At 41.1% G+C, this 22,201-nt stretch overlaps 1 protein-coding gene across 13 annotated transcripts in view; it reads right to left on the bottom strand.

Annotated features, from left to right (window-relative positions):
* The window catches only part of camk2d2 (calcium/calmodulin-dependent protein kinase (CaM kinase) II delta 2), a 34,543-nt gene that overhangs the window by 8,320 nt on the left and 4,022 nt on the right, over positions 1-22,201 (bottom strand). For 6 of the 13 annotated variants that reach the window (XM_023419084.2, XM_023419082.2, XM_023419081.2 and 3 more), the window contains exons 3-14: positions 9,812-9,871; positions 8,658-8,712; positions 8,233-8,298; positions 7,559-7,631; positions 5,822-5,924; positions 5,583-5,666; positions 5,234-5,328; positions 4,774-4,896; positions 4,443-4,526; positions 4,137-4,179; positions 2,871-2,911; positions 1,345-1,404 (exon numbers count right to left, since the gene is read on the bottom strand). In XM_023419084.2, the coding sequence (XP_023274852.1) occupies positions 1,345-1,404; positions 2,871-2,911; positions 4,137-4,179; positions 4,443-4,526; positions 4,774-4,896; positions 5,234-5,328; positions 5,583-5,666; positions 5,822-5,924; positions 7,559-7,631; positions 8,233-8,298; positions 8,658-8,712; positions 9,812-9,871 (887 nt within the window). The remainder of the gene's footprint in view (positions 1-1,344; positions 1,405-2,870; positions 2,912-4,136; positions 4,180-4,442; positions 4,527-4,773; positions 4,897-5,233; positions 5,329-5,582; positions 5,667-5,821; positions 5,925-7,558; positions 7,632-8,232; positions 8,299-8,657; positions 8,713-9,811; positions 9,872-22,201) is intronic. The other 7 variants (XM_023419086.2, XM_023419094.2, XM_023419092.2 and 4 more) reach the window with 3 other exon arrangements.

Below are 22,201 nucleotides of genomic sequence, written 5' to 3' on the forward strand. Positions count from 1 at the left end.
CTAACTATCTATTTAATAAAGAATAAACCCTTCTTCGCTTGTTTTCTGTCTTCGTGCTTATATTATCTCCCTTCTTGTATGGTAATGTCTTTTTTTCTGCTTTTCTCTCATCAGCCCTCACCAGTGTCCTGCCTTAGTAATCAGATGTCTGGGCTTTTGTGGAATCGATCCTGATGACCAGCTCAGTCCTTCTAATCACTCACCCAGATTACACTAGATTATAACATCAGCAGCCTACATCTGTGTGTGTGTGTGTTTGTGTGTGTGTGTGTGTTTGTGTGTGTGTGTGTGTGTGTGTGTGTGTGTGTGCGTGCATGTGTGTGTGTGTGTGTGCATTATGATGATGGAGAGAGAAAGGAGGATAGAGAGAGAGAGAGAGAGAGAGAGAAAGAGATGTCATGTGCCTGTGTTCATGCGTAATCATCTAGACAGCAAATGGGGAGACAGGAAGCCTTTGACATCATGCAGAGCAGCAGTCATGTGGCCTGACGTAGGCAGCCAGTCAGCAGACACCATGCACAAGCCAATGAGTGACGGCCAAACCACTTGGGAACGTGGCATCACATTGAGCTGACAAACTCACTCTCCAGCCATGCACAGACAAACTATACGATCAACATATCCTTGGATTATGAATTTTACTTTCACATGCAACAACGAAAACAGTAAAGTACTTTTCATGACACGGGAGGAGTTCATGCATGCCGTAGGTTTGTAAAGAGGAAGGAGAGGGGAGAGATTCTTGCAGAGGAAAAAGGGAGAAGGAGAGGGAGGGGGTAGGAGGGGTGGGGGGTTGAGGTAGAGGTTGCCCCTTACTACAGATTTAGGACCACACTACTCAAAGTCAAATCCAAACATGTACAGTATGTGAAGCCTTATTGCTCAAGCCCTACATTATCATTATACAGATCCAGCAAATCCTAAATGGCCGAGCTCGGGTATTCCCCCATGCATGCTTTGCTAATTCAGATGAATGAATGAACACATCAATCTGAATTATGAATATGTTACCTTTCATACTTAGCTTTATCAACTATGGTGCAACTGAGACATGCTGCGCAGTGGCAAAAGCTTTTACACATTATTTCATTCAGGGATAGCCTATAGTTGAGCTAGACATCCGTCTCACCCTGTGTTATCACCCATTATATTTTTCATATTCTTATGCACCTGGTAAAGAATTTAAATAGTAACAAGCAAGGTTGAGATCAAACAGGAACTGATCTGACCCCCTTCTGTGAAAGGGTGAACCTGTACCTCCTCCACAGTTGGGGGTGTGAGATGGGGAGTTGCAGAAGTTTTGCAGATGAAGGTGCGAGTGTAGGTGAGGGTGTGTGTGTATACCAGTGCAGGGGCAGGGCCAGTGTCTTTAGGACTGGTCACTGTGTTGGCTTTGTTGTTGACCTGCAGGGGGCAGTGTAGAGGGGAAATGACACACATACACACTTTTCAGACCCACTTGTGCACACATACATATACACACACACACACTCGGGCAACGGTCCATTCCAAACCTAACCCTAACCTATGTCTCAGATCTGATGTTACCAACTGTTACTGTTACCAACCAAGACCTCTTTATCAAATCTGTGTATTTCATAAAGCAGATTTAGGCAGACAGGTTTATCCCGAAAGTAATTGGAGGAAAACTTCTTCTGTTTCAAAAACATTTCTTAATAGACACATTTTGATTTATTCTAAACTGCTAGACCTACAAGAATATAAAAGGGGTTGTTAGTAACCATATGGGGGAGATGAGGAGACAGCTATTTCAATTTATTTTTGACCAGCCTCCCTGTCAAATAAGCTAGGAACAGGCATTAAATTTACACAAGAGCAGACCAATTATATAAAAAAAAGGGAAACTATGCTGACAGGCCCTTTTCCAACTGAGATCTTTCCAATAAAATGTCCCTCATCCATCTATATGAATGTTGATTTATATTGGTACAACTGAAGAATAAAAATAAGTAATATTAATAATCATAAAATTGTGGGAAAGACTGTCATGTTCAGTGAGTTAATACACTTGGCTATGTTTACTGTTTACTTATCACAAATTGTGATAAAGGAAATCAACACAAGGTAATAGATTTCATCTGGATTCACCAATTCAGAGGGAAAATTTTCCCTGATATTTTGTACATTCAGTATGTTTCTTTCAGATAACATACTACTCTATATTGTCAAACTTTCACTCTCTTGACATGTCTCTTCAATTTTTACTCTAATGAGGTTTTTTTTTTTTAAATTCTCATTTTCCCTCATCCATGTGACACCATTCACACTCCCTGGAACGGACATAGTGTAGGCCTGAGTAAGACCCAAACACATAGACACTGATTCAGACAATGTATGCAGAGGTCCAACCTCAAATTAAAACTCACTTAAATGTAGAACAGGCACACAGAATTAGTCAGCCACACAAAAATCTCAACACACACGTGCACATGTGAACACATGCACCTCTGCGTTAAGTGTTAATTTCAGATCAGACCCCAAACACACAGAGAAATTAGGAAAGAGCACAACAGAGGCTCTAAAGTAAAGATTAAGTGACTATGGAAAATGTGAGACATGGTCCATTAAGGAAATACAGGCAGGAAGAGACACCATAGAGACCAGTATTTAGAAAAAAGAAAGGATAATTGTACTAGAAATATAGTCACTCACATATAATCAATGTGGTCAGCTGTGCCACAAAACAACTGTGAGATCAAGCTAAGAAAGTAATCATTGCCCACTGCTTGGAGTGACTGTCCCTGAATGATGATGCTGTTAAGTGCAAAATGCATAATAATAATCCTCTGACGTTCAAACAGACTAATGCAAGTAACAAAGCATTCTCTTCTCTGTGCAAAGCGGCTCACCTTAACACCGTCGGGCTTCTTGTTGAGCAGACTCTTGGCTGCTGTAGAAGGAAAGAAAGAGACAGCACTTCAGCATGAGAGCTGACAAACAGAGTCCTGAGCCTGAGGCTACACTAACATGCAGCAAGCATATCAGTCAACTGTGCTTATCTTCAAACTCCAGGTGCAAAAATCCAACTGCAAGATCCATGATGCAATGCAACAGATGCTCTGAATGGCATCATCATTTATGCAAGGTTGTGTCCTACTACATATTAATTCACATGTGAGGGGCTGAAGGGTGGGTGGTTGACTGGGTGTGTATTTAGCAGGTGATGAAAAGGATAATCTACCTAACTCCAGGAGGCTCACACAGCATTCTTAACTTGACGTTTGCACGCATACACATGCACTTAACCACTAGTGCCCACATATACAATCCCATCACTCATCTCACGCTTTGTTTCTGACAGCATAAAGAATCCAAACACTAAGTTGCACTTCAAAATACATGCTGTATCCTTGTGTAAATTTCATTCTGATCTCATATTGGCACTTTGGCAAGCGTGAGATTCAATATTGCTCTTTTTGAATAACAAACACCTCATCTTCATGCATATGTGATTGGCTATTAGGAGAGCAAGAAAGGCTGAAAATTACAACTTATTGGCTGGGCCCTACCCCACATATTTCCCTGTCATTCCAAAAATCTTACCTCAAATGGATACCACAATCCAAAAAAAGAAGGAAAGAAAATTGAAAAAGGAAGAAGATGATGAATAAAAAGAGACACAAATGCACTAATGCATTTTTCTGTAGAATGAAGAGAGAAAACAGGCTGGTAAGAGCCTGAGAAATTAGAGATAGGTCAAAGGAAATACATGCAAAAAAGTATGACAGAGTGCAAAATAGTGGGAGAGAGTGGTAGAGCAACAGCTAGAGAGATAAAGAGAGATGACTCTGTTTACCAACGGCACACTGTATTTGTGCCAAGATCATCTTTGTTCTATAGAGAAACAGATCGAAGGCGTTCCAAAATAGGTTAACAAGCTTCTATTCATTTTTTTTTTCAAAGTTAAAGATTGACTACACATTTTTACCTATTTTGTAATGCTTCTGATTTGTTTCCTCGTGAATAGAAGATGCACTTATCTTAGAGCACCTACCCAAACCACCTCCAATATCAAAGGCTAAGAAATATTCCCAACCACCTGCTTTTTTTTTTTAGGATATATGTTTTTAGTTTGGGAAAACCAGGTCTCGGACACTAGGCTGAGAGAGACATACCTGAGAAGTTTCTTGTGACCAGCAAAGTGGTCAGTATGGCTCCCTGCAGTGGTAGAAGAGAAGGAAAGAAGAAGGTAATGATGATGGAAGGAAGGAAGAGAGAAATAGGAAGATTGATTATAAGGTTACAGCAAGAAAGTGGAGCACAGCAAAAGGGCAACTTGAAGGTTTAAGAGAACAACTCATCATTTCTGAGTTACCCTGAGAAGTCTTGAGTGAGGAAGACAGAAAGAGAGAGGGGGAGAGAGATGGGTGGATGGACTGTTCTACATAAATAGAAACATGAAGGATTGCCCGAAGCCTCACCTTGAGTTTCCTCCTGGCGTTGAATTTCTTCAGGCACTCCACAGTCTCCTGCCTGTGCATCATGGAGGCTACAGTGGACCGTTGCTGCAGGAAGAAGATGAGAGGATTTGAGGATTAGGAGGGAATGGAAACAATAGGTGGCAGGAATGTATTGTTGTGCATGTGTGGACAATGTAATTGTTGGGAGATGTGTGTTCATGGAAGTTAGACAATATAGAATTTAAGCAGTCTGTTACTTACAGTAGTTAATTATCATCAGTGTGTGGATTTTTATTTATGTGTGTGTGTGTGTGTGTGTGTGTGTGTGTGTGTGTGTGTGTGTGCCACATACGCAGATCCAGGGGTGTTTGAGGGCCTCTGCGGCAGTGATGCGTTTACTGGGATTGATGGTTAACATCTTGTTGATCAGATCTTTGGCCTCAGGAGTTACAGTGTCCCACTCTGGGGATGGGAACTGCAAAAGAAAACACAATGTCAAAACTCATTGCACAGATAAAGCAAATACAGGCAAAACATCATATGATTTTAATATTCTTCATGTAGCAAGTAAAAGGAAAGGATAAAAAATAACGAAAAACATGAATGAAGGGACAGAAAATTAATAAAACAAACATCCTTTGAGAGAAAGAGACACAAGAGATAAAGTAAACCTGTGTATTTAAGACTGACTTTGTGTGCATTAGCGCTACTGTTAGAATTAAGGGTGTCACCATATACTAGTATTGACGTCGTACAAACTATGTTGTTTGTTTTTAATGATAGCCCTACTCTGTATGCGAGTGCACACTTACATCATAGGCCCCAGCCTTAATTTGTTGGTAGAGGCGGTGTTGATCCTCATCCCAGAAGGGAGGGTAGCCCACCAGCAGGATGTACAAAATTACACCTGCAAGGTGGTGAAATGTGAAGTTAAGCAGGTAATAACGATATATTGCAGTGATTTTATTATTCAACAAGAACATAAAATTCACTCTTTTGACACTGCACAATACACTTGAAACAACATGAAGCTGCAGTGTAGGTGCAGACCACGCTTCTTCACACACCTGACCAGGTAAGACAAGGCCTTAGATTGAGGCCTTAGCTCCAGCGTCAAGTTCATTCGAACAGTTGCAGTGAGAGAATTTGAATGTTATTTACCACAGGCCCACATGTCCACTGGTTTCCCATATGGGTCTTTCCTCAGAACTTCTGGAGACAAGTAGCCTGGGGTGCCGGCAAAACCTGGAGGAGTGACATGGAGGGAGGGAGGAGATGTGGAATGGTAGGCGGGAGTGGGCATTTTATTGACTAGGCTAACTAAATGAGTGATTGCTTGATTGCTTGGTTGCTTGACTGACTGATTGTTTCAGGTTGAAAATGGATGGATGAATACTCACCAAACCATGCCTGCTGGTCCCCCTGCACCTCGATAGCCAGCCCAAAGTCAGCCAACTTGACCGCCGCCCCCTTCAGCTTACTGGCCAATAGAAGGTTCTCAGGCTGGGGGGGGCGGAGTCAAACAGGTTAGAGGTGAGAGGTCACACGCTCTGGGAACAAGCCGCCCACAGACACAGATCTAAAATCAGATTAGCCAAACCAAATCCTAATCCAAACCATTAGGGGTCAACGATGCTAAACTGCTCTTAAATCAGTGTCTGGGGCAACTCCCTTTTCTGCCACACATATGACAGAGAAACAGAAATGTGCACGGGACCAAGTCTCTACGTGACCACGGACATTTTCCATGCTGGAGCTGTGGACTTGCTCCCTCAGTCTCATGGATTCTGAGAGAGTGAATTGGTTGCAGACATGATACGTTTGTCCACAGTAACACCAATCCACTGTTAAAATCCATGAGTGGGAACAAAGTTCACACTGCAGGAAGAAGGATACAGGGGGAAGGTGTGGTGTCACAGGAGACGTGGGTGTAAAAACAAGTGACTCGGCCACATATGGGTAACCACAAACACACGCCGCACACTAACACAGTTTAGCACAATCGTAAATATATGCGAGCCCCCAGCAAGCACACACACACACACACACACACACAAACACGCACACACCCACATATACACACGCGGACACAGGTGCAGAAAGGTCTTTGCTAACCTAAGGCCAGTTAGACAGTGTGTGCTCTAATGAATAATACATTTCCTAACATTTAGAGACTCTAAACACAGCCAGCCTGTGTGCAGTCAGTTTATGGCAGACATATGAATCAACAGGACATAGACACTAACTGACAACTGGACACATCTACATAACGATTTACATAATGATGAATAAATCCTCCTGATTATGGGGCATCTGAAAACTTTAAATCACTTCAGCAAAGAACATCTCCCCTTACAAAGTTGACGGATTGGAAATCTCATAAACCATCATGGTTACTCTGAATTTATTTATTTATTTATCTATTTTCTTGGTAGAACTAGAGGCTCACAATCCATTTGAACATATCCAAGTGAGCTTTCTTGCATTCTCTTCCCTCTTCCCTCCACATAAAAATGCTCTCGGGAGGTTATGAGAATACAGACTAAGAATAGAATATTCATGACCTTGGAAAATCTTTCACGTCTCAACATAATTTTTATACAATTATGCAAATGGTGATCATTCCTGAGATTCTGGCTTGTGGTTGCTCCTATTCCTGTCACCGTAGTGTTGCAGTCAGAGTACGACACACTCACACAAAGATACTAGCATGCTGTCTGAAACATAGCGGTAGTATTAAAAGACGATCTTTATTCTTGACATTGCCAGGACAAATACTGAACCAAGAATAAGGACTTTGTTTGAATTCTAATCCAGCAAACCAGTATTGCAGAAAATCTCCAAGCTAAGGTCAAGGTCAAATCACCTTTATTAACTGCCCAAAGCTTTTAAAGCCCCTACAAGGATAATAGAAGAATGTAACAACAAAAGAAATCTCTATAATGATATGATGTTTCTTCCCACTAGAGGAAACAATGAAAACTTCATCTTTATTTCATCAAACGAACTATAAAAAAAATAAAATAAAATAAAAAAACATAAAGATGCAAAGGTGAGGACTACGAGGGAACTATTGCCACCTGTTACACAGAGTCAGGACTAAAGAGAGCTGCACCCGTGGATGTGGTGATACAAACCTTCAGATCCCTGTGGACGATCCCATTAACATGGCAGTGATGGACACTCTCCAGGATCTGCTGTATGCAGTGGCTGAGGGCAGGCGAGTAATGAACGAGCGCAGGATTGTGATGGAACAAATGGAAGGAGAGACGGAAAGGCAAGAGAGAAAGGTAGAGAAAAAGAGACGGGAAGGGAAATTAATTGAGAGGAGGAGAAGAGGAAACAATCTCATAACAATGTATCATATGTTCCTCTCATTAGACTTCTTATGAGTGATTCTGTTTTCTTGATGGATGACATTCAGTCACATGACGGCAAGTCGCAGGATATAATGTATTACACTGTATGGACAAACCAAAGCTAAACAAAGTCTATGACAAGAAAAATACAGATGCACACACACAAGCACATACACACACAAACACTTTTTTTCACACACACACACACTCTCTCCCTCTCTCCGTCTATGAGTATGATTAATGCCGCAGGCTCTGTGTCGTTAATCACCTTTATAAATAACTCTATGAGATGCCTCAGAGACAAGGCAGCTGCATCACACCTCTGAGACGACCATATGTGAAACACACAAATATACACACACGTATAAAGGTGCACACAGTTGTTCTCTCCAGTAACAGACAGAGATGCATAACAGCTGCTGTGCTCAGCAGTGTATGTGGGTTTGCGCTACCTGGCGTCAGCCTCACTGTAGTACTCCCTGGCTACGATGTCCTCGAACAGCTCCCCTCCTGTCACCCTGTGGGGAGACAGAGACAATATTAGTGTGTGTAGACATCCTTACAAAACGTACAGTTATTACACCAGTGAACAATTTAGGTCAAGCTATAAACTTGATGTTATGTGTCTGTTTGTGTGCATGAATGGTTGCGTGAGAATGTGCAAGAGGTGGTTACATGTTTCTTTGCTGGAGTTTTATGAATGTGCAATAGAGGTCAGGGGATGTAGGTCAAGAGCCTTTTGCACCAGCTCTTCATCAATTCAAATGTGGTCTAGTTAGAGTTTGCTAAGCGGACACCTAGGCACCATCACACAGACTAGCTCTAACTCAAGAGGACATGTCAAATTAGAATGTGTATGTGGGAGTCTCTTACTCACAGATCAAACACCAGATAGTGGAAACCCTCTTCTGATATGCTGTCATGGAGCCGTACTGTGGAGAAAAGATCACAGGAGAGAAGAGAAAAAAAAAAAAACAGAGGAAAAAAACAAATAAAAGAGAAATCGGTTATACGCTTAGGTCAATACTCATAATTTCCAGCTTCCTTTGTTTTGCTCTGTCTCAGAAATAAGTTGTTAGTAGTCAGGTGTATCAGAAACACAAATTAAATCAAGTAGCTAAATGAGTCTGCAATGCATAATATATTCTACCTCCACTTAATATGATGATTCATGCTGTTATTAAGATCAATGTATGATCAAAACTTTTTAATGCTGATTTTTAAACTTTAAACTCTGACTTTGACTACTTGGATTTAAGGACAGCTAGTTAATGCTTTCTTTAAATCCATTCAAATGTATAAATATTTAATATGAGAAAATAAACTTTCTGAATTGCTTTCACGTTAGGCCTTGATCCTTGCAGCTGTGCTGAAATTGCTACTGTGTTAATCTGAGGTATTAACATACGCAGGAGTTTGTATTGACATTAGGAAGTCAATAATGCCCTCAAAATGTGACTCCTGATAATAGAGAAGAATTGTCCCATATAATTCCTTTGTTTTCCGCCAATATATCATATATTGTCTTTTAACATAACACATCTGGGAGTCAAAATGATCCGTCACAGTTGTTCTCAAACTTTAGAAGAGCAGAGATATCTTGAAAAACGATTGGAATTGCAGCTCTGATGCAGAACTGATTTGAGGAATCACAATTAATGACAGCAAAGGAAAGAAAGAACACGAGAGGATGAGTGTGAACAGAAGAAAAGAGGAGAGACAGCTTCTGTCAGAGGCATAATGAGGAGGAAAGAGTGTAGAGGGTCAGTGGTTTAGGGGGAGGGTGAAGTGCTCCCGTGTCTTTTTGATGACGCAGCTGGGAGAGCACACAGATACATCATCATTAGATACCTGTGTAGACACACACGCACACACACACTTGGTTTCTCTCGCTTGCTCTCTCATAACTGTATCTAGAAGATGAATAGCCATAGCAGGAGTCACCAGAGACCTGAACAGAGTATGTGTGTTTTCGTTTGTATCCGTGTTCTTGTGTGTGCATATTTTGAGCATCGAGGACTTGCAGCTCACCGATGTTGGGGTGCTTCAATAGACGGCAAATCCTCGCCTCTCTCTCCAGCTTTTGATGATCTGAAAAAATAAAAAAACAAACAAACAGAGGAGACACAAACACAGAGAGAGAAACAGAGACAGGTTATTTTTAATACTCTTCATTATTCCCTGCTATGATTGGCTTTCTGAATCATCTAACATGAAGTTGGCTGCAAGTTAGTTTTGACTCAGTGGAGGACACAGTGTTTGGGCATCGTTGTCAGCGTCAGTGTGTGTTTCTGTACCTGACATTCACACTACTGCATGTGTGTTTGTTTGTGCGCATGTCGTGCCTGTCTGTGTGTTGGCTTCGCATCAGCCCTGGTCTTTTCCTTATCAGAAGTGAAATGCTTGACAAAAATAATGTGACCTGATATGTGCTTGGTTATGTGCCACAAACAGACAGGCAACAGTGAAAAGCAAACACAGTGGGTTCATGTTGACCTTCGGTGTCTGGCTCGATATGAGCCCCTGCAATGAGCTTACAAGTTCCCTTTGCTAACCTGAGGACAAAATAAATTCACAAGGATATTCAGAAGCTTAACCCAAAGAAAATGTAACTATCAAAAAGTCTTTCATGCTATTAACATTCTTAAAATTAGTTGAAAATCAGTGTTCACAAATTAATGAAAATGTTTTATCCTCCATTGATATTACATATCAAATATACATACATGGCAAATGTATGCAAAACCACATGTAGAATAATCAGTTTGATGTTCAATGTACTCATTTATACATTAGAGACTAATTCCTTCAAATAATAATTCCTCAAACTTTTTTTCTTTCTTTAATTACCCAAATTTCATGGCCTGAACACAACACTGTCTTCAGGGTGAGACAGACAGGAAACCAGTTACAGTGGTAACTGTACTCCTGCAGCAATGTGACCACCGAGAGGCTGGTCACATGGCATCCCACGAAGCATTTCACATCTCTCCTCTGTGAGACCAGACTGATCTTATCTGACTTTGTGAACAAGAAGTAATGTTCAAATCTCCCCTTCAGAAGAAACCATAGTCCAGTGACTGATTTGGAACAACTGAGTCTGAGCAGCAGTCGTTATAATGAGCGACACATTATGGTGTTGGGGCGACCCATTTCAGCTCTGCCTTGGGACATACAGAGCAAGAGAGAGAGAGAGAGAGAGAAAGTGAGGGAGAGAAAGAAGAGCAGCGGGTTCTACTTTCTTTTTTTTTTTTCAAATAAAATAGGACGCCTATTTTTCACTCTCATCCTTGTCTCCTTCCTCTGCTCTTCTTGATACTATGGCAACTGTGGACTCAGTGCAGCTCACAGGCAAGACCAACAAAGAACACCAAGCAGCTTGTTCCCATTATAGGTACAGGTATCTGTTTGTTTGTTCGTGTAGTGCACCTATAGGAAGCCACAGACAGACACACAGACAAACTTAAGGCTCCAGTATACTTTAAACTAAATTTAACTTGGCGTGCTCTCAAACGCTCTGTAAAAATGCCAGTACAATATGAGTGCTGAGACTGAAGGACTGCGTGAGCACAGCAGCGGGTGGAGTTTATCAGTCGCAGTGAAAAAGATGAAGCCAGAATAAAATCCCAACAGTGAAATGCAAAACAAATACAGCACGAGCTGTGGCTGCAGTACAGTAAAAGCTAAAAATACAGGAGGAAGAAGTTTCTGCCGTGGTACAGAAAAGGAGATGAAAGCAGCGTGTGCCAGTCAGTTTGATGATCTTTTAAAACAAGTGAGATTATTAAAACTCTTTCTCATCCTGCCATCCAAGTAAATGCAATCCATCAAATTAAAAAGTACTAAAATTACAAAATAATTAACTCACTAAGTATAATTTCTTTCCTTACAAGAGTAAAATGTAAGGTTTTCTGCATATACTTTTAGTAAGGATCAGTAAATAAAACTCAGTGCCCATTCAGGTGCAGCATGTGATTCAGACCAAGAGTAGTAAGTAGTGACAAATGAACAGCAGATGAACTGTAAACATGCAAGCCAAGGCCACAGGACGAACACAACTGATCACATGACACTACAGGGCTGGTGAAGAAGTTTGTGCGAAAACTTTTAACACAAGGCTCGCACGCGACACAACGCTACAAACGGACCCCAATGCAGCACTTTTGTGTGGTCACAACTCCGCCATACTGCCTGTGAGAGTATGCCAAATTCTTGTTGGAAGTATACTGTCAGCTGTACAGATAAGCACAATGGCAGAGAGATAGACAGGCAGCCTGACAGGCAGAGCCAGAAACAAGGGCAGCTCAGCCATTATTTCATGATTAGCAGGACCCTCTGAGCAAGGTCACTAATCTCTCCATCTCTGCCTCAGTCTTACCATATTACTGAAAAGTGCATAATTCCCTCTGCTTCTCTCAGTCTAACACACAAACTGTCCTTTGCTAATTTAATAGATTCATTTTATTATCCAAATCTTCCACTTTTCTTAATCTGTCACTTCATTTTTATGTCACTTTGTTTTTTGGTTATATATGAATGTTAATTTTAGGCCAACAGCATCACGTTGCATGCTGCATTGGCGCTACAGTGGTTTTGATGTGTGTGTTGGTGGCGAGTTTAAATGACTTTTGCATTTCACTTTAGTCATGTTGTCAGATTTCTAACTGTAGTGGCCGTCCATCAGTTTCCAAAATGACTCATGCGTACCAATATTCATACAAAATGTTTGTATAAATAATAATATACATAATGCATACATAATCTTTTATCGAGATACATTTGTTGTATGTAAATAATCAGATATCCTGTGTTCATGTAAAACTTCCTTACTGTCTTACATACCAGCTCCACTTCATAATTCATCATCTACAGCAGACAAATTACTAGACAGCATACAGCACTCTGTTGAAGTTGGACTGGTCCAGATTTTTTTAAAGGGAAGCATGCAGCCTTTCTCCACACAAATACATTTGCCCACAACCAAAATAAGATGTTTATGTATTTATTTTGTGTTCTTTTCAAATGTCTCTCTGAAAATGTATTTGAAATTGTGAAACAGAATGTTGCATTCATGTGCATTCTCTCCCATTCAGATGTAGTCTTTTGGATGCAATGTTTTGCAACCAGCCGTAAGATTTTTGGATATCAGAGCTCTTCAACATAGAAGTCGACCATCACAAAAAGAGTAAAAAAAAAGTCTCACCCAGCGGAAAACACTGAGCCCCAGTTTTCAGCTGATTTATGGTGCCAGGTGGTCAAATAGCAGTGGTGGTCCATGAACAAGAGTTTATGGGGTCTTTTACTCAAATGTAATCATTTGGACTCTGCATTGTGAACCAATCATAGATAAGAGTTTTAATGCTCAAGTAACATTAGAGTAGCTACAGTTATTGTAGCAGCATATTTGTGTGAGTAAGGCAATGTTGTTTTAGACCTACATTAGGAAGACATAATATAAACAGTTTCTCTTTGAAGCAATAAAGTCACTATTGCAAACACGGCTTTAAAGGCACATGCAAAGGCAAGTCATGTTAGGTTGGTTGTATTTTTTCACTGTACTGTAACTAACCGTACAGTCGGTCATACAATTCCCTCACTCCCACCATCCATCATTTTCCACCTCCACTTTTCTTTCACTCTCTCTCTCTCTCTCCCTCTCTCTCTCTCTCTCCTCTCTCTCCCTCCTCCACAGGTAGTCCACCTCTCAGCCGGCCGGACATCTGTTGTCTAGCAACTCCTGCACCAATCAGAGCGTCAGGCCTCTCTTCTCCTCTGCAGTGGAACCAGCCTTGCATGCAAATGGCCGACATGGATAGTTCACACACAACTATCAAACTCTCCACAAGTACAGACAGGAAAGCACAAGTAACTAGTCCTGTAAGAGCATGCACACATTAAAAAAAGACATGTCATTTAAACACCTCTCCCCTGGAACATCAAATCATTTAATCCTTGACACACAGAGCATAGGAAAAAGAAGAACACACAGTACGCTACAACAAATACCAAGACCAAAATTAAATTCTTGTCCGCATTAGATACTTTTGTTTAGAAATCTGCATATTTATGATATTAAAATCATAACTTTTCATTGTAGCCCCCTGCAATCACAGGGTATTTTTGACATGATACTGCAAAGATGAAAGACAAAAAATGTGATACTACTGGGTTTATGCTTTATTGAGTCGAGATGTTGAGGTCTGGTCAGGTTTAAGCAGATTCTTCTGGAGTTTGGATGTTCTCCCTGCGCTCATATGGTTTGGACTTGTGTATTGTGTAATTCTTAAAAACTTTTAAGACATGCTAGTCCACTGGATTGGATTACAAAAGTGCCCATAGCTGCGTGGGAAGTTGTGATTGTCTGTATGTTAGCCTGATAGGGCATATTCTTTTTTTTTTTTTAAATGTATGAGAAAATCACATTTTACACCTTCCACTGAACAAACCTCTGCTGCAGTCAACTTTGAAATCTCCCTGACTCTGAAAAAGTCTCAGACTGACAACAAAGAGTTGTGACTGGCTGCTATGCTTTACAATACTTTAATGTATCTGCGCGTGTGTGTGTGCGTGTGTGTGTGTGTCCTATGAGAGGCGTTCTGCTTACCTGGTTTAAACTGACGGCAGCATTTTTACATGATGTGAAACCAGTGTAATTGTGCAGACACATGTGGAGCTACCCCAGTCAGCTGTTATCATTCAGGACTGTTTGGACGTTTTTGGCCTGATCTAAGCTGCTTTTCTGAATATCTGCCTGTTTGCATGCGCTCTGCCCAACAGTGTATGAATTTCTATTCATAACTAAACTCCATGATGGTTGGTCGGTTCATTTACAATATACAGAGTGGCTTCCTGTTTTCTTTCAGCAAAAGGTTGTCCCTTGCATTTTTTTTCATGTAAATGAGTTAGAAATTGGGTTTTCACCTGCTGATGTTGTCCCTCCTCCTCTTTAATGCCAAAAAACATTCATTTGTGCCATAAAACAATCTAATTCTGTCAAATCTTACAGTAGCCACAGGAAGAGTTTTAGTAATCACCTTGTTAGCTCATGGCACGCAAAACTGTCTCAAATGTTTCTGTAGTTGTGATGTATTACTTTATTATGGATGCAGCATATTTAAATATTCAAAAGCTGAACACACATCTCTCATATGAACCTACTTAAATGTGCTGAGTGGTGCATCTCTGTCAGCTGCTTTGCAGGCTGTGGGACACTGACCTCTTGCATTTGTCATGTCATAAACCATCTTGTCTAAAACAATCTATTTCTTGGCGTCAGCATTCAAAGTATGTAGCCTCTGTGCTGCCCAGATTAGGATTTCAAACTTCATACCATATTTATGACAGTCCACTTGTCATTGTATGTCTATGCTAGTAAGTCAACCAGCCTGACACATGCTAAGTGCAGTCATACTGAACATTACTTCATCAAGAACTACATTTCTACAGGAATTCTGCAGGCTGAGTTAAGAGTTCCTCATACATATCTTTATCTAACTTTTCATGGAAATTCCTTCTTACTCATAAAAATTGCATTTTTTCAAGGTAACAAAGTTCTGGGTAATTCTGACCACTTGAGTAATAACTGTAACACATAATGAGATAAGAAACTGTTGCAATACTGAGCTAACAGTTCTTGTTAAAAAATTAAAGCTGGTGAAAACAGCATATTTTCTGCCATAAACCAGTTATCAGAGAAACTGGTTTTACCAAGAAGAGAAAATGAATGATAAAAAAGCAACCATTTTAATCCTCTACTGAAGAGCATGTGTTTATTTGTTTAAGGACGATAATACTATATTGTAAAATTATTAATATTAATGTTACTATAGAGCATAGAGAAAACAATGTAGGCCTACAGGGAAGTGATCCTTATTGCAGAGTAAGCCCCTGAAAAGGTAAGAGGCTTCAATGGACACAGACACCATTCTGTAGACTTGATTGTTTTATTTGACTTGAATCATCCTTCCATGCTGATTTTTCCTGCTGCAGCCCTTCCTTTCAGTCGGTATGAAAACCCAAATAAAGGATGGATTTGTTATTAGCTACTATAAAGTATTCGCCAACATGTTGTTGTATCTGTCATTTTTGTGGTCTGTTTCAAGTTTTAATGCACTTTTAAGAAGTCAGGAAGACATCGTCCGTTCAAGAGAAACCTTCCAGTTCCAGAGACCTGTTTGATTGCATTTCAGAGTGATGAAATTAAAAGTTGCTTACAAATTGTCTAAACACTGCAAATCACTGCCGTCACAAGACAAATTCCAAATTTCGAAATGTGACCCCAACAGACCCCCACCTCTATTTCCCCTTCTGTCTCTCTCTCTCTCCTGCTGCTTGTTTTTCTGTCAGTTTCTGTTGTGTCACGTCTGCAACCGCACTGCAGCAGGGTGTAGTGCTCTGTGTGTATGTGTGTGATTTCTTTGGCTTTTTGTAGTTTGACGTCCTGTAAGTTTAACGCTACCAAATTTAGGGACAGACAGAGAAGACACAGGCAGACATAGAAAGCTAAAACAAAAAAGCATGAGACAGGGACAGAAATAGAGACAGAACAAACACCTCACAGAGAACGGTACTTAAATACACACACAAAAAAAGAGTTAGACAAAGAGGATGAACTTTAAACATCTTATATATACCTGCTTTGTATCTTCACTCAGCTTGACCAACTTATTGTGGTCATCAGATTTCTCTCCTCATTAATAAATCACTCACATAATATTGTCCTAACACTCATTTCACTGACACATAAAACTCACTCACACACACACACACACACACACACACACACACACACACACACACACACACACACACACACACATTAAAGGAAAAGAACAAAATGGGTTTATGGTCCCACACTGATATAGCATAAGCATAACACTGGCTGATCTGTTCTTTTCCACAACAAATATATTAACAGCCATTAGCCGGACCAATACCAACTTATTTTTGGAACAGGGCTGAATTGGAAAGTAAAGTAAAGTTTTTTGTTCATTGCAGCTTTTCAAATGTAATCTGTTTCATACTTTTCACTGTTGGTCAGGATGAGCAGTTTGAAAAACATCCTGTGGGAACTTGTGATATTAAGCACAGTTCAATCAATCTGTTTAAACAATCAATAATTGAATCGATGATTAGAATAAACCTCGGTTGATGTCCTAAACCTAATCCACACGAATTCACCCACCATACACACTGCAACAGGGTGCTGCAATTGCTCTGCTTCAATTTAATTAAGAGTTTTAATTAAAAAGATGTAGTGGGTTGAATGTAACATCCTCTGTGGCCAGCAGCTAAGTAGTCCTCCTCCATACGTTTCCATTCGACCCCCCGCAGAACCCAGGGGTCTAATGAAACCATCCAGGACGCTGAGACACCGTCACCCTCCGCTGGTTCCCAACAGAGGAAGAATTATGAGACTGATAACTCCCTTGCTTTCTCCTCAAAGGAGAAACAAAAGGTGGCTGGTGTCAGAGATAAAACTGCCCCTGGAGTATTGCTGGGAGTCTCATAACATACGGTAATGCCTGCCTTTATCTTATCCAGTGTAATACAGACACACACATTAGACTATGTACTACACATTATGTAAAAGTGCTCTAATCCAGGAGACATCCTGACCACAGAACTAAACATAGAGACATATTTCTAATCACATACGCTATATATACACACAAAGCTACAGATTTGAATGCAGAGATGAAGCCCTACCATTAGAGGGGCTCTTTATTATGATTATGGCTCCATTACTGAGGTAACATTTAGTGTGTGTGCTGCAGAGCATTGGCGGCAACCAAGTTACCAAAATGCTGTACCCATTATCACAGTATATGCTATTGTTCTTGAGAATATCATGTCTGCTATTTAAACAGCAGTAATAAAAACAGTTAAAATTCTCAATAACTTCATAGATAGAAAAAAAAGGCAGTCAAAGTCATCACTAACAAGAGCTGCCATAGCAACCTGCTATGTCTGTGCGGAAGGCAAATAGCCTACATTGCTTAATATAACTATGCAACAGGAGGGAGGACAGAACGGGGGAAGATTGTAAGGGAGGGAAAGGTCATTAAAAAAAAAGAAAAATCATAGGTTGAAAAGGACATACAAAAGGCAGAGTGAAAAAAAGTGAGAGAGAAAGAGGTAGGAGAAGACAGAGGCGGATGCACTACTCTGTAATTAAGAATGCCCTCGCTTTCTGCAGAGTCCATTACCCTTGTTAGTCATACTGAAGGTTCTTTCAAGGCTCAACAATCAATCGTTTTTACATCGAAACCCTGACATTTTAAAAATGCAACAGCTGCAGTTTATGATTACAGTTTACATTATTAACAACGTTTTAAGAGCTGAAAGTTTTATCTGGTGACTGCTGATTTTTGCCAGCTGAATCTTTTCATTAAAGAGGATTAATGTTAACGAATATAACAATGAAACTTTAGTTTAGAGTGGTGAGTCTTCTTCTAGGTAAACAATCCAGCTGATTACATCACATTGTTTTCAGGCAGGTATTTCATGGCTAGCTAAAGGTGACTGTTGAGTGTAAATGACAAAAATCTCCAAGTCAAACCTGTAAGCACATCATGAAGTAGCTGGTTTTGTCAGTCTGTAAAGCTAATGTTGTCTTAAGAGTAAAAACTTTCAGGTATTAGTCAGGTGTCATTACGCCACGCCATTGCCACATGTCAGTGCTGGGGGGGACAGTTCATTCTTGACCTTAAAAATAGTAGTTTGAAAAAAGAAAAAAAAAGAAAAGCTTTCAGCTACATCTCCTAATGGTCTTTATCAGTGATATCAGTCATTTGCTCAGTTGTCATGGAGATGGTTCAGCTGTCATCGTTGAACAAATTCCATCTGCTGCAGAGGATGAATCCACGGATAAGAGATGCTGCTGAAAGCTTTGGCAGAAATCTAGAGGACCTTGATTTCAGATGTTTTTGTCAATGTTAGGCGTAATGTTATATCTTACTAAATGTGAACTGATTGAGCAGTTTTTCTACAGAGAGGCCACTGGGGGTTTACTCTGACACTGACTTTTCTCTAGTTGATTGATTTGAAAAGTAGAAGGGAGGACTGGTTTCAAACAACTGCATAATTTCATCTGATTATTTTATGGAAACTGTCATTCAGTTTGGGGGTAGCTGTTAAACACCTTGTATATCACCATAAAATGCTTGGAGATTAATCCAATAATGCAGAAAAAACACATACCCATGGATACTATAGAAACACACAAACACCCCTCCTATAGTCCCAGTCTCCCTATGCGCATCTGCTTGGCCAGACAGGTGAGCATCGGCTGAAACCCAAAACCTGGCTCCTTTCAACGATATATCTTCAATACTGTGTGTGTGTGTGTGTGTGTGTGTGTGTGTGTGTGTGTGTGTGTGTGTGTGTGTGTGTGTGTGTGTCTGTGAGAGAGAGAGAGAAAGAGAGAGTGACCAACATTTATTTTTAGCCTTCAAGTACCCAGTGAGTCATGTGATCCCCCTTCTTCCCACTGATCCCTCCTTCCTTCCCTACCCTCCCATTTTTCTGTCTCTCTCCCACAATCACAGCTCTGTCTCTCCTCTCGCTCCTTCCTTTCACTTCAAAGTGAGGCAACACAGTGTCACAGTGACACGGGAGGAACGCAGGAATAAAAACGACAAAAGAGGGAAAGGGAAGCAGGAGGGAAAACAAATCTTTATCTTGCCTAATGAAGGAAAGCGAGAGAAAGGGGAACGATATGCAGAAAGAAAACATGCGCACATACTCATACTTATCTGTGTCTATCTATATGTGTAACACTGAGGCAGACTTGCTTACACCTTGGCAACAGCTATCATCTCTGTTACCATGACACCTCCACGTTACAAAAATAACAATGGCACACCACAATTACTGCAGAAACTGTCCACTCTGAAGGAGGGTCAGTTACGAATCAGTGGACTGGAATGACATCAAGCCATGAACAATGATGATGATGCCGTCTCTGCAAAACTGATGGTGATGTTATCACCATGGTTCACTTACAGAGAATTAGGGATAAGAGTCCAGATAAGATAAAAAATGGGGGTAAGAGAATGAAAGGCGTCATTAGCATCAGCATCAAAACAGATATTATTAAATCTGTTGATTCCTCCCTCCTTGTGAATGCTTATTCATTCACCCTATGTCACTCCCACAGTGCAATGTAATATTTCCACAGCTGCCTTCTCTAGGCCTTTTTTTTATTCAAAACATCTTTACTGTAATGGATTCAGCGCTGCAAATCTACCCAACTGTTAAGACAAGCGGAAAGGGTCACATAGCCAGCAATGAGGCGAGTACACAGATACACAAACAAGGGCATTCACGTGCACAAACACACGCACACAAACAGATGAGGGATTACAGACACACAAGCACATGCACACTCACGTACGCCAATAGCACATCACAAGCAAATACAAAGTGACAAAAGATAGCAGACAGAGTTATAGTGACAGCACATTGAAGCATGCATGAAGGGAAAGGACAAATATTCAAGTGCTGTGAGGGACACACACACACACACACATACACACACACACACACACACACACGCACACGCACACACACACACACACACACACACACACACACACACACACATACTTAAGTGTTGACTTTCCTCTCTTTCTCTCTCTGATTATCTGTCTCCCTCCCTCTGCCTCCCATCCTTATCTTCCTCTCTCTTATTTTCTCTCTCTACACTGCTTCCTCTCATTCACTGACGCATCTGCTGCTCTTAATGAAATGCTGCATAATCAGGATTGCAGATTGCAGGATTGTGATTGGTCCTATAGGCAAAATGCACACATGTGCATGCATAACCAGAAACACCGAACACACACACACAGTGGTGGAGTGGGGTTGGGGGGAGGTCATGATCCTTCCAGAGAGAAGGGAATCAGAGTTGCAATTCTAGAGCTTATCGCTGAAAGAGGGTAAGACCATATCTGACACGCCAGCATGCACGGTATGTAAACCTCTATACACACAAACACACACACACACACAGGAAAGAGAGTGTGTGTGTGTGTGTGTGTGTGTGTGTGTGTGTGTGTGTGTGTGTGTGTGTGTGTGTGTGTTTGAATCCGCAGACCCACATGCATATGTGGTGAGATAACCCTTCGCAGTATTTTTGGAAAATCTATCCCAGCACGCAAGTGGTGAGACACTGATCCGTCTGCCGAGGTGTCTATTACCGACACTGCATTCAGCAAGCGGGAGGGTCAGCATGGGCAGAAGAGAGACAGAAGGAGGGAAAGAGCAAAGAATTGGGTGAGGGAAGCGAGAGGAAAGCAAACAGAAGAGACACGCAGCGTGAGGGGAGCAAAGAAAGGAAGAGATAAGACACAGAGCGATGGAGGAGGGAAGGCAGGGATAGATGGTGAGGTATTAGTGGGTAGAGGGACCTGGTGAGAAATATTAACAGTGTCTTGTATATCATAAAAAAAGAGAGAGAACAGAAATGAAAGAGGAAGAAAAGGAAAATGCGAAATAGGGAAGAGGAGCAAATGCATAAGAGCAGAGAACATGGAGGGAGGATGCTGAGGAGGAGGGACACTGGGAGCTGCTGGAAAGGAATGAAAGGTAAAATACTGCAAAGGGGGAGGGGGTTGCTTGTTAATACACACATACTACAGCACTATAACAAACCATAAATTTGCATCATCACAATCAAACTATAGGCAACATGTGCAAAACACCCAAGGTAATTTCCAATAAATTGTAAACAATAAAATTTCAGTGAGAGAGCTCAGCTCACATCTCACTGGCCTGACTCCTTGTGTGGTAGGACAGCAGTCATTGGTTATCACAAGTAAGCAAACACTGACAGAGCACGCTATTGGCTGAAGAGAAGGACGAACAGCAAAAGGCACAAAACACCATTGGTTAGTAATCACGGATATGCTTTTGGCAGTTCCTGGGTCATTCGTGTGCTTGCACGTGCACATATGTGTGTATGTGTGTATGTGTGTATGTGTGTGTGAATATGTGTGTGGGTCCCAGGCCTCAAGCAACCAGGCCAGCGGCTACAATTACAGTGACGGATGTGAAAGAACTGGGTCGGCTTCGCAAGAGATCTGCCCCTGGGACGACAAGACCAGCCAGAGCCCTGAATCAATACGCAACACATGCACACACAGGCAGGCAGGCAGGCACACTCACACACTCTCACACACACACACACACTCACACACTCACAAGGTTGCATGTGACAAACATTTACATAGAAAACCAAAGGACAGATATGAATAACACAAAACGGGACACGTACTACATGGAACAAAAAATGCAAGCAGGCAATCAGTTGACATATTTTTCCCATTTCTTCTGTGAACACCCAAAATCCAGATGAGTGCCTGCTCCTGTGTCCCTGTCTGACTCTCTGACTTTCACCCCCCCCCCCCCCCCCCCCAC

This window comes from Seriola lalandi, unplaced genomic scaffold, assembly GCF_002814215.2.
Source record: "Seriola lalandi dorsalis isolate HSWRI2012SDOR001 ecotype SW California unplaced genomic scaffold, Sedor1 jcf7180002054591, whole genome shotgun sequence".
In the NCBI taxonomy this organism is placed as follows: Eukaryota; Metazoa; Chordata; class Actinopteri; order Carangiformes; family Carangidae; genus Seriola; species Seriola lalandi.